A 17,576-nucleotide genomic window follows, 5' to 3' on the forward strand; every position below is an offset into this window, starting at 1 on the left:
TTCACCCCTTGTCACGACTTAATTTAGCCATTTCTTTAAACTCAAATCATTTAAAGTGCTATTTAAAGTATTCTTGGTGTGACTGTGAGTCGACCTGATGTAGCTGTCCTCAGCTCTCCTCAGCTTCAACTCTTTGCCAGATCTAAGGTATGAGACAGCGTTTTTAATATGGCAGTTGCCCCACATTGGCCTCAGGAGCCTCCTTTCAGTAACCTCATGGCCGCCGTCACTCAGGCAGCGTCCAGTATTTTCTACATAGTGTTGTCACCCTCTTTCAGAGACTTTGCATATGTTGTGGTGTCATGAAGTTCAGTCCCAGTTTCTGTAAACAGCTGCAGGGATGTATATGACGTCAGACCAAGCTTGGGGCTGTTGGGCTTTAACATCACGACAACAACTTAGCAGATAAACACAGAAAGTTCATCCTGTCTGGGTGTTAGTCTGCGTCCCTTTCTAAACTCCGTGAAGACAGGGTACTCTAAGGTATTCTTTAAGTCTATCTTTAAAATCTTTTTTTAGTGAGTTATGTAACTGTATTTGTTTCTCCTCCAGCATTAATTTTTCTAACAAAAGAACTGACTGATTCCTCCTGGCTGCTGCCAGTGAATCACTTTACAAACACTCACAGAGCCAAAGGGAGCAGAGAGGACTCGTTTTCTTCTGGATCCATGGAGATTCCAGAGCCAATCCTCCAGTCCTCCAGCTCCGTCTTTCTATTTGTGGCTCTGCTGATCCTGCTGCTCGTCTATTTCATCTCCTCCTCCAGTTTTCACCCCAAGGAAGACAGGAAGGAGCCTCCAGGACCAAAACCACTTCCAGTTCTTGGGAATCTGCTCCAGCTCGACAGCAAGATACCCTACAACACATTAGCAGAGGTGAGCTGAGCTGATGAGTGTTGCTGGAGGAGAAGTTATTTATTTTCTTCAAAATAAAAGCAGGCTTTGATGCAAACAGGAAGTAAAGCACTGTTATATTAAGACAATACAGATTACACAGCAAAAGCATTAAAAGCTGTCATAATAGCTATCAGACGTCAATGAGTCATTTTGAACATGCTCTCCTGCAGATTGCTTCATGTGTAACAGTTTTAGACATTGTATGTGACAGAGTAGCACCTCTGATATAATCCCCAGCTGTCTAAGGAATATGGCTCGGTCTTCACGGTCTACTTGGGTCTGAAGAAAGTGGTGGTGCTGGCAGGATGCAAGACAGTGAAGGAGGCACTTGTGAATCATGCTGATGAGTTTGGAGATAGAGATCCATTAGAGATCATGCACGATTTAAATCAGGGACATGGTAAGTACAAATCAAACTTATTCTGATTTGATTTTGTCTTTTGCACATTACTTTTTACCCTCTTGTTGCATATTAGAAATATTTTTGAACTACTTCTGCGAAGGTATTCTATGGTCAAACGGCAATTCTTGGAGAGAGATGAGGCGTTTCGCCTTAATGAACCTGAAAGACTTCGGCATGGGAAAGAGGGCATCAGAGGACAAGATCATTGAGGAATGTGAACATCTCACTGAGCTGTTTTTAAAATTTAAAGGTAGTGATAATCTTAATTTAAGCATCAATGTCACACAACAGTAGAAACAGGATTATCGTTTCTTTTCTTGCTGCAGGAGAAGCTTTTGATACGACTGAACCGCTGAGCTATCCGGTCTCTAACATCATCTGCTCCATGGTCTACGGCAGCAGATTTGATTATGACAGTCCAGTGTTTACTACTCTGCTAGAGCGCATTCACAAACAGGGTCCTCTCCTGGGTTCCCTGTCAGTGAAGGTACAGTATGGGAGATGTTTTTATGAGTATTTAAAACATATAGTATCTTAATGAGTACTTTGCCTCGTCAGATCTACAACCTGTTTCCCTGGACCTGCAAATGGATCTCTAACAGGAAGGACTTCCTTAAATTGGGCGATGCAACCAGGAAGCAGAACATAAACCTCTTCAGTCAGTTGAAAGAGACCCTCAATCCAGAGAGGTGCAGAGGTTTTGTGGATGCCTTTCTGGTCAGAAAGCTGAAGCTGGAGGTCAGAGAACTCATCTATTTGCTTATAGAGCCGATTGAGCGCTTGAATCCATTTCATGGTTTCATGGTTTAAAGGTCTGTGTCCACAGCTGGCACACACTAATCTCTACATACTTTTCATCATTGATAGTTCCTTTCTAGATGTGTTAGCTGCCCACGCCATAGACACTAATATAACCCCATACCACCAGAGATGGGCCGTTCATGAACGAGCCGGTTCAAAGAGCCGGCTCTTGTACGTAAATGATAGGATCCATCATTTTTACCATTACTAATATTATTCTTCTATATTTGTGTGTCTCTGTGTGTTATGTGATTGATTAGTAGGGATGATCTTTTCTCATCACCACTCTACCACAGGCACGCCACATAGGACTCATGCTTGATGGTGTTAACCTGACACACCTGATGGATTTGTTTCACACATCCAACTGGTTAACCTTCCATAGACGGTGTTTGGGAAAGGGCAGAGCCTTTGAAAAAAAAACTCGGAGGGTGATTGAATGAACGTTCTGTTTGTCACATCTTAACGGGCCAATCGGAGCAACAAAACATGTGACGTCATAGCCCCAAACCGGGGTGCGCTGCTACAGACCAGTAAACTCAATAGAGAGCTGCATAACACAAACCATGGTGACTGTAGACGTGTCAGTTCATGACTTTTGTCATTTTTGAAATGAAAACAACTCACTGCTGTTCTTTGTTCTTCTTTTAAAGAAGAAATGTCGTCAAGTTCTAGTAAAACTGGCGCTTTAGTAGAATCTACACTAAGCTCTTCCACCATAATTGCATTGGCCTCTTGTTGTTACATCACGACTCCGCCGTTCCTGAAAGTACTGCCCCTCGTTACTGATTGGTCCTGTCACTTTCTAACAGGGCCCAAACGGCTCAGATGGGAGCTTTGCAAGATGGATTCACCAGTGAGACACAGAAACTGGTGAATCCCTCTGTTTTGCAAGGTTATGAAGGTGTAAAGTTAATGTTTTATATCAGGGGTATTATACAGCCCAGGCAGTGTGCAGAATTCATGTGACCAGCAAGGTTTTTGGGGGGGACATTCAATTGTGAAAAATATTTCCATGATGTTTTCTTTAATAATTAATGAGTATAATTGGAGTGAAATACCAGCACAAACATCAATCACATATGATGATATTGCTAAATTTGGTAGGTTAAATGAAGTTAAACTGGTACCTAATTAAAGAGTCATTCGGAAACCAAAAGAGCTGAGTGAAAAGATCTAGATCTCTAAGAACCCGATTTCCCATAATCTTAGTTTACATTCCTGGTTTCCAAAAACAAATTCAAATTTGATTCATCTGACCACAGAACAGTTTTTCATTTTGCCTTTGTCCATTTTAAATGAGCTTTGGTCCAGAGCAGATGGCAACTTTTCTGGATCCTGTTCACGTGTGGCTACTTCTGTGCATGATCCAGCTTTAACTGTCACTTATGGATGGCAGACAATGATTTCCGGAAGTGTTTCCAGTACAGAATCATGTCATTTTCAATTCAGTGGCCCTGATGGCCAGAATATCACGAGCACCTTCGGCAAAGATTTCTCTAGATTTTCTGAATGTTTTACAAGTCTTTTGCAATTTTATATCAAGGAGCATTTTTCTGATATCGAACCATAATTTTTAGGCAGTTTTTGCAGACTGGTGAACCTCTGTCCTTCTTTACTTCTGAGAGACTCTGCCTCTCTAAAATGCTCCTCTTATACCCAGTCATGTTACTGACCTGTTGCCAATTAATCTATTTAGTTGCAAAATGCTCCCTCAACTGTTTTTCAATTGTACAACTTACTTTTCTAGCCTTCTGTTGCCCGTCCCTATTTTTTTAAGACATATTGCTGACATCAATATTAATAGTCTTAATGAAATGGTAAAATGTATCAGTTTCAACATCTGATAGAATACGAGTTAATGAGATTTGAAAATCAAAGCACTCTGGGTTTTTTTAACATTTGACATTGTGTCCCAACTTTTTTGGAAATTTTCTTGTATTATGTGTAAATGCATTCTTTTTGTTATTAATTTTTATCCGTAATACAGCTGAGCACATTTAGATGATAAGATAAAGAGGAAACATGTGGACTGCTAAAGACCAAACCACAATTCCCAAAAAATTGGTACATAGTGTGACACCACCCTGATAGTCAATGCTGTTTTGTGAGTTCTCAGACTGATCACACTGGCACATGGCAAAATGGCAAACTGCTGCTTCATAAAAAGTTCAGCTTCACTGCTGTTGTTGGGGATTTAAGAAAAAATCATGTTGGAAATAATTTAGTCTTATCATTTAGGAGTCTGGGATTACCAACAGTCATTTCCATGATGAAAACCTTGCGATGATGGTGATGAATCTATTTTCTGCTGGGACTGACACGACTGCAACGACACTGAGATGGGCTCTTCTGTTCATGGTCAAGTATCCAAAAATACAAGGTAAGGAGCTGAGGATGTCCACATTTTTCTGTCCAGCTCACACAATGTGCTTTTATAAAAACTGCCTTCTTATCTGCCAGACCAGGTCCAAGAGGAGCTCAGTAAAGTTCTAGGGAGTCGTCAAGTACGACTAGACGACAGGAAGAATCTTCCTTTCACCAACGCTGTCATCCATGAGACACAGAGACTGGCTAACATCGCACCTGTAGCCATTCCTCATAGAGCAAGCAGAGACGTTACCTTCCAGGGTCACTTCATTAAGAAGGTCAGCTTATGCACCCTTCATACTCATGTAATGATTGTGGAACGTGTATTTATGGGTTTGTTGTCCTCAGGGGACCGCAGTCTACCCTCTGTTGACAACCGTCCTGTACGATGAGAACGAGTGGGAGACACCTCACACCTTCAACCCCGCCCACTTCCTCAACAAAGATGGAAAGTTTGTAAAACCAGATGCCTTCATGCCTTTTTCTGCAGGTCTGTTTGCTCAGCTGTCATCTCTCATCCAGGTTTAATGTATTTTCAGAATAGGCTGAGCCTTTAAACATTTTTTTTTTTGCAGGTCGTAGAGCTTGCCTCGGAGAGAGTCTGGCCAGGATGGAGCTCTTCATCTTCTTCTCTACGCTCCTGCAACGCTTTCACTTCACTCCTCCTGCTGGAGTCTCAGAGGATGAAATAGATCTGACTCCAAAGCTGCTGCTTCTCTGTGATCCCCCGACTCACACTCTGTGTGCTGTTCCCCGTATGTAAAGAAATGGACGGACTGAGAGGTGGATCCACTAGGGCCTACTTTGGTGTGAGATTTAAGGCTGCAAATAGCACATTAAACAGTAAAACCTACCATTGTGCAAGTCCTCCAGGACATATTCTTACATTTTTACAGACTGTAGTGCAATTTTTGGGAGTATTTTTATTTGCTTTACATCAATATAACCCTTATATCCAAAGTTATAATAATAAGTATTGACTTATGTCTTAACTACTACAATAAATTGCTTAAAAGTGCAATAAACCTTAAAAGAAAAAAAGAAAATCGTTTTTGTTTTTTTCACATATATTTCAAAATACAGAATTGCACAGCTGTATCCCTCATATATGTAAATGTAAAAAAGTCGCACGATACTCTGTGGAACCACACAAAATTTATTTGGAGTCTGTACATAACTTGATTTATGAGATATAGTCAAGTTTGTAACCTGTAAAAAAAAATAAATAAATAACGAGCCAGATGAGTAGTTGGACTCTTCATCTGATGCTGTGATTAGTTTGAAAGCTTTGTGCCAGCTGTAAAACTGTTTGGTGTGACCAGGTGACTCCATCACTACTACATCGCTACAACGAAAAAGCGCTCCGAAACATGGTGAATGTGTGAAATGTTAGTGTAACTCCCTAGATTTTATATGCAAAAAGAATGATCGATCTATCTTATCCAGTTTCAAATCTACTGCCAATCAAAAATGAATATGCCAATCATAGCGCCGGTGCTATGCTGGGTTCTACAAGGTTAAAAAGAGTCACCTGCTTCCTCTGATTTTTCTTTTACTGCTCCCTCAAGCTTCTTTGATTTACTTTTTAATCTGAACTTTGCTCCATCTTGTCTATGTTGTCGCCTACCAAAAGTTTCTTATTTTCCTTCAAAATAAAAGCAGGTTGCCATCTGAAAAGGAAGTGTAGTGTTTGTATCTGACAGGGTTACCACAGAGAAATCAACTAAACGTAAACTCCTGAAAAGTCAAAACCGCATTCCAAATTATTATGCAAATTTGATTTTAGTGTCATAAACATTCAAATTCTGTTTTTCAGTTAAACTCATGGATGCTATTAAGTCTCAGGGCTCTTTGGATCACTGAAATCAATCTCAGACACCTGTGATCATTAGTTTGCCAGGTGAGCCCAATTAAAGGAAAACTACTGAAGAAGGATGTTCCACATTATTAAGCAGGCCACAGGTTTCAGCAATATGGGAAAGAAAAAAGGATCTCTGCTGCTGAAAAGCATCAAACAGTGTAATGCCTCGGGCAAGGTATGAGAACATTAGATATTTTAGGAAAATGTAAACGTAATCATCGTACTGTGAAGAAATTTGTGGCTGATTCAGAGCACAGATGGGTTTGTGTAGATAAAGGCAAACAGGTATTTGAAGCTGCTGGTGCCTCTGGAATCCCACCAACCTCAGGGTGTAGGATCCTCCAGAGGCTTGCAGTCGTGCATAAACCTACTATTCAGCCACCCCTAACCAATGCTCACAAGCAGAAACGGTTGCAGTGAGCCCAGAAATACATGAAGACTCATTTTCAGTCTTGTTTACTGATGAGTGCCGTGCAACCCTGGATGGTCCAGATGGAGGAGTAGTGGATGGTTGGTGGATGGCCACCATGTCCCAACAAGGCTGTAACATCGGCAAGGAGGGGGCGGAGTCATGTTTTGGGCCGAAATCATGGGGAGGGAGCTGGTAGGCCCCTTTAGGGTCCCTGAAGGTGTGAAAATGACCTCAGCATAGTATATAGGGTTTTGGACTGACCACTTTCTTTCATGGTACAAAAAGACAAACCGTGCCTTCCATAGGAAAATCATCTTCAAGCATGACAATGAACCATCTCATGCTGCAAAGAATCCCTCTGTGTCATTGGCTGCTATGGGCATAAAAGGAGAGAAACTCATGGTGTGGCCCCCATCCTCCCCTGACCTCAACCCTGTTAAGAACCTTTGGAGCATCCTCAAGCTAAAGATCTATGAGGGTGGGAGGCAGTTCACATCAAAACTGTGGCTCTGGGAGGATATTCTGACATCCTGCAAAGAAATTCAAGCAGAAACTCTCCAAAAACTCACAAGTTCAATGGATGCAAGAATTGTGAAGGTGATATCAAAGAAGGGCTCCTATGTTAACATGGAACCTGGCCTGTTAAGATGTTTTTGATTGAAATAGCTTTGATTTCAGTAAATATGACCTCCTAATGCTGCAAATTCAATGAATGACCATTTTCAGTTCTTTATGGAATGCGGTGTAAATGCCGTCACATTAGCCAGGGATCATGAGTTGTCAGTGAATCATTTTGTACATGCACTCCTGCATATTTCTTAATATCTAACAGTGTTTAACACTGCATTTCACAGAGTAAACACTTTGGAGCTGTCTCCTAACTCTGAATGATGGTTTCATACCAGTAGCAAGAAAAAATTTCCCCAGACTAAAACCTCTGTGTGAGAAACTAGCAAGCCACTAGCAGGAGTGTTGGAGTTCCGTGTGAGACAGTGACCTCTAGTGGACTGATTTCTTATCGTCCATGCCAATAACACAGACCGGCGTCAGTATGTGGGCAGTGATGGTTGCATCGTTTAAAACACATGGACCTACTTTTGTATGTAAAGGGAGCATAAGTGAACCTCAAGCTGTTCCTCAAAGTTAAACAGAGAACTGTAAATGTTTACTGTTTATGAATTTGGGTCACTCCTCCTCCTCACACTATCTCTACAGAGAAGGCTTTCATGCTCAGGAAGAGTGTTTGTGAGCGTTCAAGCAACACATTTTCCTACAAAGTCATGGGGATCCTTGATATATTCCCTCAGCTCTCCACTTCAGTCTCCCTGTTGGGCGCTCTGGTGGTCCTGCGAATGGTCTGCATGGTCCTCTTCTCCGGATTCAGCTCCCAGGCCTACAGGAAGGAGCCGCCAGGGCCAAGACCCCTTCCTCTGCTGGGTAACCTGCTGCAGATAGACCTCAAACGACCGTACAACACATTAGTGAAGGTGAGGCAGTATTTTTCTTTGTAGGTGTTCATTGTCTGCTAAAATCAGCACTGTGCATTAGAGAAGAAGTTCTCAACTGGAGAGTCAGGACCTAAAAGTGGGTCAGGGACCTGTTTTCAGCAGGTCACAAACATGTGCTGATTAAAAAATGTATGGAATAGTGACACGAAGAAATGTCAGTTGCAAAGGAGTTGGTGGTAAATCCTGACGCTGGACCAGCTGAGAACTACTGTGTTAGAGAGCTTTAAGTACAGTGGTGTGGAAAAGTACTTGGCTTTTCTGATTTCTGATTTTTTTTTTTTTTTTTTTGCATATTTTTCACACTTAAATGTTTAAATCATCAAACACATTTTTATATTAGACAGTGATAAAAGCCATAACCTATCTGGCTCTGTGTGACAATATGATAGCCCCCCTAGTTAAATCATCACTGACATTTGTTAGACTGGAAAAGGTTACAAAGACATTTTAAGGCTTTGGGACTCCAGTGAATCATAGTATGACCCATTACCCACCAATGCAGAAAACTTGGAACAGGTGTGGACCTTCTTAGGAGAGGCCAACCTACCAAAATGACTCCAAGTGCGCATGGAAGACTCATCCAGGAGGTCCCAGAAGAACCCAGAACATCTAAAGACCTGCAGGCCTTACGGATTCAGTTAAAATCAGAGTTCATGATTGTACAATAAGAAAGACACTGGCAAAAAATGGCATCATGGGAGAGTTCCAAGACCGAAACCACTGCTGGCCAAAAAGAACACAGAGACTTGTCTTACATTTGACAAAAAAACATCCTGATGAACACAAGGACTTTTAGGAAAACATTCTTACGAGACAAAAGTTGAACTTTTTGAAAGGTGTGTGTCCTGTTCCATCTGGAGTGAAACTAACACAGCATTTCATCAGAAGAACATCATGCCAACAGTCAAACATAGCGGTGGTAGTGTGATGGTCTTGGGCTGCTTTGCTGCTTCAGAACTTGGACCACTTGGCATAATTAATGGAACAATGAAATCTGCTCTCTACCAGAAAATCCTGAAGGAGAATGTCCAGCCATCAGTTCATGACCTCAATCTCCAGAGCACTTAGATGCAGCAGGACAATGATCCCAAACACACCAGCAAGTCCAGCTCTGATTGGCTTGAAAAATGAATGTTTTGGAGTGGCCAACAAGACCTTAAACAGGCTGTTCATGCTAATAAGTTGTCCAATTTGGCTGAATTAAAACAATTCTGCAAAGCAGAATTACTCCCCAAATATATGAAAGACGCATTGACAGTTATCACAAATGCTTGCTTGCAGTTCTTATCGCCATGGGTGGAACAACCAGTTGTTAGGTTTAAGGGGCAGTGACTTCTCCTCATAGGACCAGGTAGCTTTGGATGGCTTTATTTCCCTTAATAAATGAAATCATCTGGTAAAACTACATTTCTTATTCACTCAGGTTATCTTTGTCTAATGTTTAAATTTGTTTGGTGATCTGAAACATTTAATTTTGATATTACCTCCACCTGAATTTGAGTTTTTTGACTGATGTTCTGACTATATCATGTTCAGACAGTCTGTTTCAAAAGAACTTCCTCCTGTTTTTAGCTTTCCAAAAAACATGGCTCGGTATTCACTGTGTATCTTGGGCCCAAGAAAGTGGTGGTTCTGGCAGGATACAAGACAGTGAAGGAGGCACTAGTTCACTATGCAGACGAGTTTGGAGACAGAGATCCACTGAGGATAACACAAGAAACCAACAAAGGCCATGGTGAGTAAAAAAACAACACATTTAGAATATAGAATGCTGTTGTCCTTCATATACACTCACCTCCAATAGTATTGGAACAGTGAGGCCAGTTCCTTTATTTTTTTCGCTGTCTTTGGGCTTAGCATCAAAAGATGAATACAAGACAAACAATAAATAGCGCTGAATGTCCACGCTCAGTTTCAGATTTGGGGTTTTTCTGTGCAGACTGCATTTATAGTTAGAGGTGTAACCATGACAACCAGAGAGCTGACTATGGGTGGAAGACAAGCCACTGTGAAGCTGAGAGAAGATGGAAAATCAATCAAAGCCGCTGCACAAACATTGGCCATAGCCAGTACAACCATTAGGAATGTCCTGAAGAAGAAAGAAACCACTGGTGTACTCAGTCACTTGGCACACTTTTTTTCTGTGTATTAACTACTAATCCAATCCTTAACTTTACACCCATGGTTGCCTCTGTTAACCCATTACTGCCACTATTAACTCCATTTTTTACACCCATTTTAACCACATTTCACTGTTGTGCCCATTCTGCCAACTTCTGCCTATCTTTCTGCCTCAGTTAATCTGTTTTGGTTACTTTAAACCACTTTTAATTCCCATTTCATCAAATTTCCACCCATTTTTGACACTTTCAAAGCCATTTCTGCCACTTACAGTATCTTTTTACTACCTTTTCTGATAATTTTTGCCACTTAAACCCATTTTTTCCTGTTTTGTCTTATTTTTGCCACTCCTAACCAATGTCTGCTATGTTTAAAATCCAATTTCACCACCTTTTCTACCAATTTTTGCCATTTTTAACCTATTTTTGCAAAAACTTTGGTGGCCCACAGCTTGGCTGTACCCCAGAAAGCTCTCCCCTTTATCCCCCCTTACAGGCAGCCTTGTCTGCACATGACTATTCTTGATTGTCCATGGTTGTGTTCAACTGTCCCCAGGTACAGTGGGGACTCTGGTCTCTGGCACCTTTATTTTGGGGGTGGGGGGCTGAAAAGTTGAGGACCACTGCTATAGAGCATGCATTTTACCAGCTAAAGAGGAGCCTGAAGGGAGTAACCACCCAGAACAAACAACTGAAAGAGCAGGGAAAGCCTGGAGCAGTATCACAGAGGAAGAATGCTAAAGTGCAACTAAATATTCAGTCTTATTCACTTTAATCTGTTTTAAGTCTATCTGCTCCAGCACGTTTGCTCACATGAAAAATCAGTGTTCTCTTACAGAAAATGCCATCTTGTGTATCAGATCCAGATGCAAATACCTGGAAATAATAGCTGAAATGTTGATGTCTTGTTTCATATTCATCTTTTGACATCAAACCCAAATGTTTTCAGTCAAACAGCGGAAATAAAGAAACTGGTCTCACTGTTCCAGTACTGTTGGAGGGACATGTACCAGCACACATTTAAAGAAATACATCATTTAAATTTTCTTTGAGCAGGTGTTTTATGGGCAAATGGGGAGTCATGGAAAGAGATGAGACGATTTTCTTTGATGAACCTGAGAGACTTCGGGATGGGCAAGAGAGCCTGTGAGGACAAAATCACTGAGGAATGTGACCATCTCATCCAAGTGCTGAATAAGTTCAAAGGTCAGTGAGATCATGTTGACCACAACAAGCAGCATGACTTCTAAAAGGTTGAATTATCCTTTTTTTGATGCCATTACAGGAGAAGCCTTTGACACAACCCAACCAGTGAACTATGCGGTGTCTAATATCATCTGCTCCATCGTTTACGGCAGCAGGTTTGAATATGACGACCCAGAGTTCACATCATTGGTGGATCAGTCCAACAAAAGGATTCAACTTGGAGGCTCTCCATCGTTACAGGTACCATTGATAGTTTTCTTCAGCTTTAAGCTTTTTTTGTTTTCAGTTAAAACAGAAAGTGAAACAGCTTGTCAAACAATGGGTTTGAGCAGCAACGATGTACTGGATCCTGAAGCTGACAGGAAGCCAGTGGAGGGAGACTGGTGTGACGTGATCACACCGTCTCTTCAGAAGACATGCAGCTATAAACAACGAAGCAAGGACTGATCAGTACTGACATACAGGGGGCTACAATGGACCAAACTCATTCAAAGGGAAATACTTTGCAGCTAGATGAAACTTGTCTTTACCACTGATAATATCTGTTTATAAAATTTATAGGAACTTTCAAAGATAACTCCAAGATTGTTGACAGAGGGGCAACTGGAGGAACCTAGAGGTCTGTGAACTCTGACATAACCTGGAGCTCAGACTGACCCACGAAGAAGATTTCCATTTTCTTTTTGTTTAGAAATATAGCTCCATCCAGGATTTAACATCTTCAAGACTATCTAGCAGAGCATGTATAGAGTAAGTGTTGTACCCAAGACCACACTATCCAAGACCAAGACCTACCCAAGACCAGAGTGCTCTGAGACCAAGAAAAGACCAAGACTTTAAGGGTTCAAGACCGAGACTGAGACAAGCCAAGACCAAGACAAAACCAAGACTTTTAGGGTTCAAGACCCTGTCAAGACAGAGACACAGACAAGACCAAGACTTTAGGGGTCAAGGCTGAGTCAAGTCCAAGACCAAGACACATCAAGACCAAGACAAAACCAAGACTTTTAGGGGTTCAAGACCAGGTCAAGACTGAGACAACTACATGACCAAGACTTTAAGGGGTCAAGACAGAGACTGAGACAAGCTGAGACCAAGAAAAAACTAAGACTTTTAGGGTTCAAGACCAGGTCAAGACCAAGACAAGGACAAGCACAAGACTTTCAGGGGTCAAGACAGAGACTGAGACAAGCCGAGACCAAGAATAAACTAAGACTTTTAGCGTTCAAGACCAGGTCAAGACCGAGAAAGAGACAAGACCAAGACTTTAGGGGTCGAGACTGAGTCAAGTCGGAGACCAAGACACATCAAGACCAAGACAAGACCAAGACTTTTAGGGGTCAAGACTGAGTCAGGTCCAAGACTGAGACAAGTCAAAGATGTTAAGGGGTTGAGACAGAGTCAAGACAGAGACTGAGACAAGACCAAGACTTATAGGGGTCGAGACTGAGTCAAGACAAGACCAAAACAAGACTTTTAGGGGTCGAGTGGAGTCAAGACCGAGACCAAGACAAGCCTAGACCAAGACAAGACCATGACATTTAGTTCTTGACTCAGTCTCGACTGGAATGAGTCAAGACTGAGACAGAGGCAAGACAAAGACTTTTACGGGTAGGGACCGAGTCAAGACTGACAACAAGACAAGACCAAGACTTGTAGAGGTCTAGACTGAGTCAAGACAGAGACTGAGACAAGACCAAGACTTTTAGGGGTCAAGACTGAGTCAGGTCCAAGACTGAGACAAGACCAAGATGTTAATGGGTTGAGACGGGGTCAAGACAGAGACTGAGACAGGACCAAGACTTATAGGGGTCGAGACTGAGTCAAGACAAGACCAAAACAAGACTTTTAGGGGTCGAGTGGAGTCAAGACCGAGACCAAGTCAAGCCTAGACCAAGACAAGACCGAGACATTTAGTTCTTGACTCAGCCTAAACTGAGAATGAATCAAGACTGAGACAGAGACAAGACCAAGACTTTTAGGGGACGAGATCGAGTCAAGACTGAGATAAGCCGAGACCAAGACAAGACCAAATCTTTTAGGGGTCGAGACTGAGTCAAGGCAAAGACTTTTACGGGCCGGGACCGAGTCAAGACTGAGAACGAGACAAGACCAAGACCATTAAAATCAATTTAAAATGGCAGGGCCAGCTGTGACAGACAGTGATTTCTGGGAGTATTTCTGAGCCCATGCATTCTAGTATAAAATCATGCCTGAGTCTTTCAAGTGGGCCCCTGTCAAACACAATCACAGTACCACCTGTTACCAAGCAACCGTCCTACCTGTGGAATGATCCATCTGTTTTCTGGACATTCCCTGGCTTTCTCAATCTTTTCCTTCTCCAGTTCTAACTTTTTAGAACTTTCTAAAGGCATCAAATCCTATACTTACAAACATCATAATTTAGGCTTGAACAAATTTGCAAATAATTGTTCACATTTTAAACAATGTTCCAACAATTTTGGAATTTAGGGTTTTTACTGAAAAAGGATATATGATCTTTGCACATACAGCATAGAAAGTGAACACAGATACACTTGTGTCATGTGTCTGTTTGTCTCCAGCTGTATAACCTGTTCCCATGGGTCGGTAAATGGTTTGCTAACAACAGAGAGTTCCAGAAAAACACAGACTGGGTTTTAAACCAAAACTTGGAGCTCTTCAAGCACCTGAAAGAAACCCTCAATCCACAGATGTGCAGAGGATTTGTGGATGCCTTTCTGGTCAGGAAGCAAAGCCTTGAGGTATGGACGATTTATGAACCAACTTCAGACCTGTCCTATGAGATGATCTGATAAATGTGATTTTGTATAGGTGCTGTTCATATCCCTCTTTGTATCTACAGCAGTCAAAATGGGGCTTTCAGGCTGACAAACATTTTCATTTTCTTCTCTGACAAGGAGGTTTAAACCGTAACAAGAGAAGCACTCTCTTTATTTTTTAAACCTTATGATATACTTCCATGTTGTTAAATCAGGGTTAAGGCTGGCTTAATAGGTATAAGATTCTTGTCATCCAATTCTGATCAAACTGCTGCTGTATTATTGCTAAGTTTATTAGAAAATGGTTAAATCTGTCCTCGTGTCTGTGGTCTCCATGCTGAGTGCAGTGAATGTGTCTCAGTAAATGTTGTGTAAAGACACCTGGGTCTGAAAGGTCCAGTCACTAGTTCATCAATATTCATAGCTACCATTACACCGTGGAGATAAAAAACACTTCAAGACTCTGAACATCCTCCGGAGTTCAGTTAAAAACATCAAGAAATGAAGGAATATGGCACATGTGTAAATCTGTCTAGATCAGGCCGTCTTCACAAACTGAGTGAGCGTGCAAGAAGGAGACTAGTGAGAGAGGCCACCAAGACACCTATGACTACTCTGAAGGAGTTCCAAGCATCAGCAGCAGAGATGGGAGAGACTCTGCAGACAACAACTGTTGGCCGGGTTCTTCACCAGTCAGAGCTTTATGGGAGAGTGGCAAAGAGAAAGACACTGTTGAAGAAAACTCAGATTCAATCTGGACTAGAGTTCACAAGAAGGCATGTGGGAAACTACATGGTCAAGAGGAAGAAAGTTCTTTGGTCAGAATGAACAAAAATGGAGCTGTTTGGCCATCAGAGAAGACGCTGACATCACCACAAATACACCATCCCCACTGTGAAGCATGGTGGTGGCAACATCATGCTGTGGGGATGCGTCTTGGTAGCTGGCCCTGGAAGGCTTGCAAAGGTAGAGGGTAAAATGAATGCATGTCCTGGAGAACAATCTCATTTTGTTGGTCCAAAAAAGCCGAATTACATCGACCATGATTGATTTATAAAATCAATAAAAGACTAAAAAACTCCAAGTGGGTAAATACCTTCAATAGGCCCTGTAGACAGTGTCTTATGTGACTGTTTTGGGTCATTTTTATGTAATAATTGTTCTCATTCATCTTAACATGCAGGAATCAGGGATTTCTAACAGTCACTACCATGATGACAATCTTCTGATGACAGTCCTCAGTCTGTTTGCTGCTGGCACTGATACCACAGCAACTACACTGAGATGGGGACTTCTGCTGATGGCCAAGTATCCAGAAATACAGGGTAGGCTTTGAACAATGTCTAATCATTTAAAATAAATTTAAATAGAGTCTTGGAGTAGCTGACTTGGGCAGCTTCAGTGAAAATACTTTTTATTGTTTTGATCTGTGCCCGATGAAGGCTCCATTCACGAGGAAGTCATTGTTTTTTTTTGTTCACTATGTCAGCAAAAATGCCACTAAATGTCACAAAGTCACATCAATAAAGCTGTTTTTAAAGAAATTGACATGATGAAAGCTTAGTTTGGACTGTTTTTGCTGCAATCATTTGTGTTTTTGTAGACCAGGTCCAGGAGGAGCTGAGCAGGGTGGTAGGAAGCCGTCGGGTGCAGCTCGATGACAGGAAGAATCTTCCCTTCACAGACGCCGTCATTCATGAGACGCAGAGAGTGGGCAACGTCGTCCCCATGTCACTCCCCCACAAAACCACCAGGGATGTTCTCTTCCAGGGTTTCTTCATTAAGAAGGTTCTGATTCCTCCACCTACAGTGCACTGATCAGCTGTTGGAGTCTAAAACATCTTAACTTGAATTTTTCCTGCCTGACAGTTGAGTTATATCCTGTTAAAGCCTGATAACTTAAATATTAGCCAGAAAATTCCCTTTTGTGGATCTGAAATGTTTATTCAATTTTTTTTACCAAAATCCCCAAAAGAAAAAATGCAAAAAATTTCACATATTTCTTTTTTTTGTATCACATTTGTATCAGATTTTATAATTTATCTGATTGTATTCAACAGTTTGTTGAGTAACCTATCGATCTCGTTGATTAGATAGAGATCTCATAAAAGTATGCTTCAAATATGGGATAGGGATATTAGGGGCATCTTTAAAAAAATGGAATATCATGAAAACACTCTTTTCTTATTCCACTGATTTCATTCAAGAAGTGAAATTTCCATTTATTCTAGATTCATCTCATACATATTTAAAGATCTTTTTGTTTAGATGTTGATGATTACAGCTTACAGATCACATAAATCAAAAATCCACTATCTCAAAATATTAGAACATCACAAATCATCAGTCCAGAAAAGGATTTATGATGTAGAAATGTTGACCTGCTGCCAAATCGTGCTCATTTATTTACTCAGTACTTGTTCGGGGCTCCTTTTACACACATTACTGCATCTATGTGATGTAGCATGGTGGCGATCAGTCCGTGGCACTGCTGTGGTGTTATGAAGCCCAGGTTGCTCTGATAGCAGCCTTCAGATGTCTGGATTGTTGAGTCTCTCATCTTCCTCTTGACATTTCCTCAGAGATTCTCTACAGGGTTAGGTTGGGCTTGTGTGATTGGCTGGCGACCAGTCCAGGGTGTACCCCGCCTCTCGCCCAGTGACAGCTGGGATAGGCTCCAGCTTTTGATGACAGGAAAAAAAAATTGAGATGCACCTTTATATTGTAAATTGTTAGTTTAATAATATCATTGATGACCACTTCCCTTCAAAAAGCTGAACTATCCCTTTAAAATATGGCCTAATGACTGTTGTCCTGTCTAAAGGGAACCACGGTGTACCCTCTGTTGACATCCGTCCTGTATGATGAGAGCGAGTGGGCGACCCCTCATACTTTTAACCCCGCCCACTTCCTGGACAGAGATGGAAAGTTTGTCAAGCCAGACGCCTTCATGCCTTTTTCTGCAGGTTTGTTTGCCGAGCCGTCACTTCCTGTCACCGTTTATTTAACCTACAGTCGACCTACATCTTTCCTTCATTCCCTCCTGCAGGCCGGAGGGTTTGTGTGGGGGAGGGCCTGGCCCGGATGGAGCTCTTCATCTTCTTCACCACCCTCCTGCAGCACTTTCGCTTCACTCCTCCTCCCGGAGTCTCAGAGGAGGATCTGGATCTGACTCCTCGTGTGGGATTCACCCTCAGCCCTGTTCCTCATAAACTGTGTGCTGTGTCCTGTATGTGA

The 17,576-nt window shown here is 41.7% G+C and overlaps 2 protein-coding genes across 3 annotated transcripts; both read left to right on the forward strand.

Annotated features, from left to right (window-relative positions):
* Nucleotides 1-668: 668 nt before the first annotated feature.
* On the forward strand, nt 669-5,233 carry LOC121521407 (cytochrome P450 2K1-like). 2 transcript variants are annotated; one of them, XM_041805368.1, is made up of 9 exons: nt 669-875; nt 1,134-1,296; nt 1,400-1,552; nt 1,629-1,786; nt 1,858-2,037; nt 4,342-4,483; nt 4,564-4,748; nt 4,819-4,960; nt 5,046-5,233. In XM_041805368.1, exons 1-9 carry the CDS (start codon nt 669-671, stop codon nt 5,231-5,233), a joined length of 1,518 nt encoding a protein of 505 aa, XP_041661302.1. The 2 variants fall into 2 exon arrangements, with proteins under 2 accessions (XP_041661302.1, XP_041661303.1); XM_041805369.1 differs by having other exon boundaries at nt 1,400-1,549; nt 1,626-1,786.
* A 2,790-nt stretch (nt 5,234-8,023) lies between these two features.
* LOC121521387 (cytochrome P450 2K1-like) lies at nt 8,024-17,576 on the forward strand. Its single transcript, XM_041805339.1, has 9 exons — nt 8,024-8,230; nt 9,824-9,986; nt 11,428-11,577; nt 11,657-11,817; nt 14,142-14,321; nt 15,523-15,664; nt 15,943-16,127; nt 17,164-17,305; nt 17,389-17,576. Exons 1-9 carry the CDS (start codon nt 8,024-8,026, stop codon nt 17,574-17,576), a joined length of 1,518 nt encoding a protein of 505 aa, XP_041661273.1.

Source organism: Cheilinus undulatus, linkage group 14 (genome assembly GCF_018320785.1).
Source record: "Cheilinus undulatus linkage group 14, ASM1832078v1, whole genome shotgun sequence".
Classification (NCBI taxonomy): domain Eukaryota; kingdom Metazoa; phylum Chordata; class Actinopteri; order Labriformes; family Labridae; genus Cheilinus; species Cheilinus undulatus.

What these genes read in the sequence shown, in the direction of transcription:
- LOC121521387 (XM_041805339.1), top strand. Translation starts at nt 8,024, where the DNA reads ATGGGGATCCTTGATATATTCCCTCAGCTCTCCACTTCAGTCTCCCTG. An exon ending in GAGGCTCTCCATCGTTACAG is followed by an intron (nt 11,818 to 14,141) that starts GTACCATTGATA and finishes GTTTGTCTCCAG; the next exon opens with CTGTATAACCTGTTCCCATG. An exon ending in AGGGTTTCTTCATTAAGAAG is followed by an intron (nt 16,128 to 17,163) that starts GTTCTGATTCCT and finishes TCCTGTCTAAAG; the next exon opens with GGAACCACGGTGTACCCTCT.
- LOC121521407 (XM_041805368.1), top strand. Translation starts at nt 669, where the DNA reads ATGGAGATTCCAGAGCCAATCCTCCAGTCCTCCAGCTCCGTCTTTCTA. An exon ending in CCTACAACACATTAGCAGAG is followed by an intron (nt 876 to 1,133) that starts GTGAGCTGAGCT and finishes TATAATCCCCAG; the next exon opens with CTGTCTAAGGAATATGGCTC. An exon ending in AGGGTCACTTCATTAAGAAG is followed by an intron (nt 4,749 to 4,818) that starts GTCAGCTTATGC and finishes TGTTGTCCTCAG; the next exon opens with GGGACCGCAGTCTACCCTCT.